The sequence below is a fragment of the Muscardinus avellanarius genome (assembly GCF_963383645.1).
Source record: "Muscardinus avellanarius genome assembly, chromosome: 17".
NCBI lineage: Eukaryota > Metazoa > Chordata > Mammalia > Rodentia > Gliridae > Muscardinus > Muscardinus avellanarius.
The window spans coordinates 24,825,968-24,831,967 of record NC_137803.1 but is presented as its reverse complement, the minus strand read 5'-3'; the positions used below and the strand labels follow the sequence as shown (position 1 = coordinate 24,831,967).

At 41.4% G+C, this 6,000-nt stretch overlaps 1 protein-coding gene across 1 annotated transcript in view; it reads left to right on the top strand.

Annotated features, from left to right (window-relative positions):
* Window positions 1–4,319: 4,319 nt before the first annotated feature.
* The window catches only part of ME2 (malic enzyme 2), a gene marked incomplete at both ends in the record, with an annotated part of 52,418 nt that continues 50,737 nt past the window's right edge, over window positions 4,320–6,000 (top strand). Inside the window, one exon of the mRNA XM_080714769.1 lies at window positions 4,320–4,427. Coding sequence (XP_080570895.1) covers window positions 4,320–4,427 — 108 coding nt within the window. The remainder of the gene's footprint in view (window positions 4,428–6,000) is intronic.

Here is a 6,000-nt window from a genome sequence, read left to right as displayed (position 1 = left end):
GGTTCTGGGAGTGCTCCCGGCCTCTACCTTGCCCAGTGCCTCTTCATCTGGCTCTTGAGCTGGATCTTTTTGTTTGTCCTGTTGATAAACCAGTAACTAACTGTAAGTAACCATTCTCCTTGAGCTGTGAACCATTCCAGCAAATCCTCAAACCCAGAGGAGGGGTTGTGGGAACTCTGGTTGGTCAGGAGTGCAGATGACAGCACCTGAAATGAGGGCAGTCTTGGGGAGCTAAGTAGCTGGGGCTGGCTTCGAACCTGTGCGATCCTCCTGTTTTAGCCTCCCAAGCGCGGGGATTACAAGCTTGCGCCACCACACCCGGTTTGGAGCTGAGCTCTTAATCTGTGAGGGCTGACATTCTAGGTAGTGTCAGAATTGAACTGATTTATAAGACACCCAGTTGGTAGCTGCTGAAGAGAGAGAGAGAGTGTGTGTGTGTGTGTGTGTGTGTGTGTGTGTTGTGCTGGGGATGGAACCCAGGGGTATTCTACCTCCGAGCTATACCCACAACCCTATTTTTTGTTCTTTATTTTGAAACAGGGTCTCACTAAATTGTGGAGGGTCTCATTAAGTAGCTGAGGCTGGCCATGAACCTGCAATCCTCCTGTTTCAGCCTCCTAAGTACTAAGATTTCAAGTGTGCCCCACCACACAGCTCTATTTTTTTATTCTTTATTTTGAAGGTCTTTTTTTTTGTTGTTGTTGTCATTTTGGAACTGGGGATCAAACCCAGAGCGCTACACCTGCAAAGCAGGTGCTTGCCACTGAGCTACATCTGGGCCCCTTATTCTTTATTTTGAAACAGGGTCTAAGTTACGGAGAATCTCACTAAGTAGCTGAGGCTGGCAGTGAACTTGGGAACCCAGCCTGAAATCCCACCTCCCTAGTACTGGCATTACAAGAGTTTGTCACCACGCCTGGCTCTGAAAAATTGTTTAATTTTTAATAATTGTTTAATCTCAGAGGTTCTCAAACTTATTTGGCTTACTGCCCCTTTTCAGAAAAAAAAAGTACCCTCCTTGGAATCTACCTTACTTAATTCAATAAAGAGTTGCAGTGGCAAAATTTGCTTTATGTGTCTATATTTCATTACAGCAACCCTGGGGAGGGAGTTATCATCCACATCCACTTTGGGAATCTGGTTTAATATGCAGAAAACTCGCATAGACTTCTGGTCACAGGAGTGTGCGATGTTAGCCGGGCATGGTGGTGCACACTTGTAATCCCAGTACTCAGGAGGTTGAGACAGGAGGATCACAGGTTCTTGTCCAGGATCAGTAACATAGTGAGGCCCTGCTTCCAAATAAAAAGGATAAAATGGGGCTGGGGATAATAGCTCAAATACAGTTCCATCCCCAGTACCACCCCCCAAAAAATATCCCATAATATATAAATACATTCTCATTAAAAATATTTGAAATGAGCTGGGTGGGGTGCTGCATGCTTGTAATCCCAGCATTTGGGAGGCTGAGACTGGAGGATCGTGGTTTGTGGACAGCCTCAGCTACTTAGTGAGGCCCTCCGCAACTCAGTGAGACCCTGTTTCAAAATAAAGAATAAAAAAATTGGGCAGGGGGTGTAGCTCGGATGTCAAATGCCTCTGGGTTCCATCCCCAGACCTACAAAAAAAATTTTTTTTTAATGATACTAAATTCTAATTAATGCTGACAGCATTTCACACAGCCTTTGTCCTTTCTCTCTGACCCCATCTTCAGAATTTTTTTTTTTTTTCCAGTACTGGGGATGGAACTCAGGAGCATTCGACCTACAAGCTACACCCCCAGCCCTATTTTTATTCTTTGTTTGAAACAGGGTCTCACTGAGTTGCAAAGGGCCTCACTAAGTAGCTGAGGCTGTCCACAAACCTGGATCCTCCTGTCTCAGCCTCCCAAATGCTGGGATTACAAGCATGTACCACCACTCCCAGCCTTTCAGATTTTATTTTATTTTATTTTATTTTATTTTTTTAGTCCTGGGAATTGGAGCCGGGCGTGGTGGTGCACACTTGTAATCCCAGTTTGTAATCCCAGCATTTGGGAGGCTGAGACCGGAGGATTGCGATTTGCGGACAGCCTCAGCTACTTAGTGAGGCCCTCTGCAACTTAATGAGACCCTGTTTGAAAATAAAGAATTAAAAAAATAGGGCAGGGGGTGTAGCTCAGAGGTCATTGAACCCAGGAGCATTTAACCTCCAAGCTACTTCCTCAGCCCTATTTTTAAATTCTTTTTTGTTTGTTTGTTTTGCCATACTAGGAATGGAACCCGGGGGTATTCTACCTCCTGAACTACACCCCAGCCCTACTTTTTACTCTTTATTTTGAAACAGGGCCTCACTAAGTTGCAGAGGCTGTGAATCGCGATCCTCCTGTCTCAGTCTCCCAAATGTTGGGATTACAAGTGTGCACCATCATGCCCAGCTTTTTTTTTTTTTTTTTTTTTTTATTCTTATTTGGAAATAGTGTCTCGCTGATTTGCTGACAGCCTCACTAAGTTGTCGAGGCTGTTTTCTGACCTGGGATATTCCTGTCTCAGCTTTCCAAGTTCTGGGATTACAGGCATGAGCCACCATTCCCAGCTTCAGATCTTTATGGATGCATTTACATATAAATTTATAAGTATATATAGTTTCAAAAGACATAAATTATTCCATATATGGTCTACATTTTCCTCTTTTTACCAGAACACAGCCTTAGGGAATGTTATTGTGTCAATATCTAGAGATTTCTTATTTGTTTCTTTTCAAAAGGATTATGTTATAGTTGCACATAAAATTTTAATCTATCATTAGAATTGATTTGTAAATTGTTTTATGAGGTGTTAAAAGTGAATTAATTTAAAATAGTATTTATAGAAACTTTGAACTCATTATTTTTTAATTCTACATGATATTCTATAGTATGGATATTAAAATTTATTTTACCTTTCCTTATTTATAAGCACTGTTGATTGGTTCCAGGTTGTCTTCTTTTTCTCTTTCTTTTTCTTTTTCTTTTTGTGGTACTGGGGATGGAACCCAGGGGCATTATACTTCTGAGCTTACACCCCCAGCCTTGTTTTTTATTCTTTATTTTGAAACAGGGTCTCACTAAGATGCAGAGGGCCTCACTAACTAGCTGAGGCTGGCTGCAAACCCATATCCTTCTGTCTCAGCCTCCCGAGTACTGAGATTACAAGTGATTACACTTGTGTACTACCTCATCCTGCTTATTTATTTATTTATTTATTTATTTATTTATTTATTTTTTATTTATGTATAGTACTGGGGATGGAATCCAGGGGCATTCTACCTCCGAGCTATACCCCCAGCCCTATTTGTTTTTTGTTCTTTATTTTGAAACAGGGCCTCACTAAGTAGCTGAGGCTGTCTGCAAATCCAGATTCTCCAGTTTCAGCTTCCCAAATGCTGGATTACAGCCGTGCGCCACCATGCTCAGCTTTTTATTTTGATTTTGAAACGGTCTTGCTAGGCTCATGAGAGTCTCATTATTTGTTGAGGCTGTCCTCAAACCTGTGATTCTCCTGTGTCAGCCTCCTAAGCCGTAGGCTTACAGGTGTGCGCCACCAAGCTTTGCTTAGTTCCAGTTTTTCTATGAAGAACGTCTTCATTTATCCTTTTTGAGAATCTGAGCATTTTTTTTAGTATACTCTAGAATTGTAACTACTGGAGTATGAGGAAATTCATGATCACAATTTATAGATATGACAAATTTTTCCTTTAAGAGACTTCTCTCCCTCATCCCTATATGGGCTTTGTATCCAGGTGTGTGTGTGTGTGTGACTGAGAATTGAACGTAGAGGCATTCTGCCTTCAAGATACATCCCATAGAATAATTTTATTTGTTATTTGGAAACTAGTTGTAGGTTGCTGAGAGCCTCAATACATTGCTGAGGCTGTCCTCGAACTTATGATCCTCCTGTCTCAGCTTCCCAATACTAGGATTACAAATGTGTACCACCATGCCCAGCTGCATAGATTTGTGTGTGTGTGTGTGGGGGGGTCTGAGGATGGAACCCAGGGGTATTTGACCTCTGAGCTACACTACCCTGCCCTGTTTTTTTGAAACAGGATCTCACTAAGTTGAGGAGGGCCTCACTAAATAGCTGAGGCCATCTGTGAACCATGATCCTCCAGTCTCAGCCTCCTGAATGCTGAGATTACAAGTGTGCGCCACCACGCCCGGTCATAGATGTGTTTTTGAAAGAGTATTTTCATATATGGAATGATTAGCTTTCTAAATCTGTGATATACATGCAGTTCTATAATGTTTCTCATCATTTTTTTTTTTTTTTTGCTTTACTTTTCCCAGGTGAAAAGAAAAGATGTTGTCCCGGTTAAGAGCCGTTGCCACTCCTTGTACTGTGGCACGTCGCCATTTGCACAGGAAAGAGAAAGGAAAACCACTCATGTTGAATCCAAGAACAAACAAGGTTAGTAACATTCATGTAAACATAAATTTTCTCTCTTCCTAATAAAGGCTGGATATATTTTAGACTGATATGACATTTTGGTATTGATAGTTTTATACTGAGACTTTGTAGAGTTATTTGTTTTCTCTATATGAACTTTTTATTCTCTATCTTGCAAAAATTATGGCTACTTTATCTCCTAAATTTTACTTTGCACAACTTTTTTTTTTTTTTTTTCCAGTCCTGGGATTGAACCTAAGGGCATTCTACCACTGAGCCCCAGTTTTCTTTGTGTGTGTGTGTGTGTGTGTGTGTGTGTGTGTGTGTGTGTTACTGGGGATGGAACCCTTCTACCTCTGGGATGCACTCCCAGACCTATTTTATATTTTTATTTTTGGAAACAGGATCTCTTAAGCCAGCAAGGCTGGCTTCGAATTTGTGTGATCCTCCTGTCTCCGCCTCCCAAGCGTGGGGATTACAAGAGTGTACCACCACGCCCGGAGTATTTATTTTGAAATGGGGTCTCACTACATTTTGCAAAGGATGTCACTAAGTAGCAGAGACTGGCTGAGAACCTACCATCCTCCTGTCTCAGCCTCCCAAGTACTGGGATTACAAGTATGTGCCACCACCCCCCGTCTCTACTCTACACATTTACCACAAACTTTTCTTGAATTTACTTCCTAGTTCTATCTTTTATTTATTTATTTTATTTTTTGTGTGTGTGTTACTGGGGGTAGAACCCAGGGTCCTTGTAACTCCAGAGTATATTCCCAGCCTGATTTTATTTGTTATTTGGAAACAAGGTCTCACTAGGTTGATGAAAATCTCATTACTAGCTGAGGCTGTCCTCGAACCTGTGATCCTTCTGTCTTAGCCTCCCAAGTGCTGGGATGGTAGGCACGCACCAACACATCCAACTTAGTTCTGGCTTTAAAAATAAAATCTCCAAATGTCCTGTCAGACCTTTGGAGGATGAGGTCAGAATTGTGACATAAACCTTTATCTAGATAAAGCCCAGTCCATCCACCTCCACAGGATTTTTGGACAAAAATCATTGCACACAAATAATTTTGCCTGTTAAGTTAGTGCTTCAAAGGAGAGAGATCTGTGATAGTTTACTATTATTATTATTATTATTTTTTTTTTTTGCAGTACTGGGGATGTAAGGAAGAGAATTATACCTCTTGAATTATACCCCCAGCCCTATTTTTTATTCTTTATTTTGAAACAGGGTCTCAAAGAGTTGCAAATGACCTCAGTAAGTAGCTGAGGCTGTCTGCAAACCGTGATCCTCCTGTCTCAGCCTCCCAAATGCTGGGATTACAAATGTGCGCCACCACGCCTGACTCTATGGCTTTATTTATTTATTTATTTATTTATTTATTTATTTATTTATTTTTTGTGGGTATGGGGATGGAACTCAGGGGCATTCGACCTCTGAGCTACACCCTCCTGCCCTATTTTTTTATTCTTTATTTTGAAACACAGTCTCACTAAGTAGTTGAGGCTGGCCACAAACTGCTATCCTCAAGTTTCAGCTTCCCGAAGTACTGGAATTACAAGCTTGTGCCACCACGCCCGACTTTGGCTC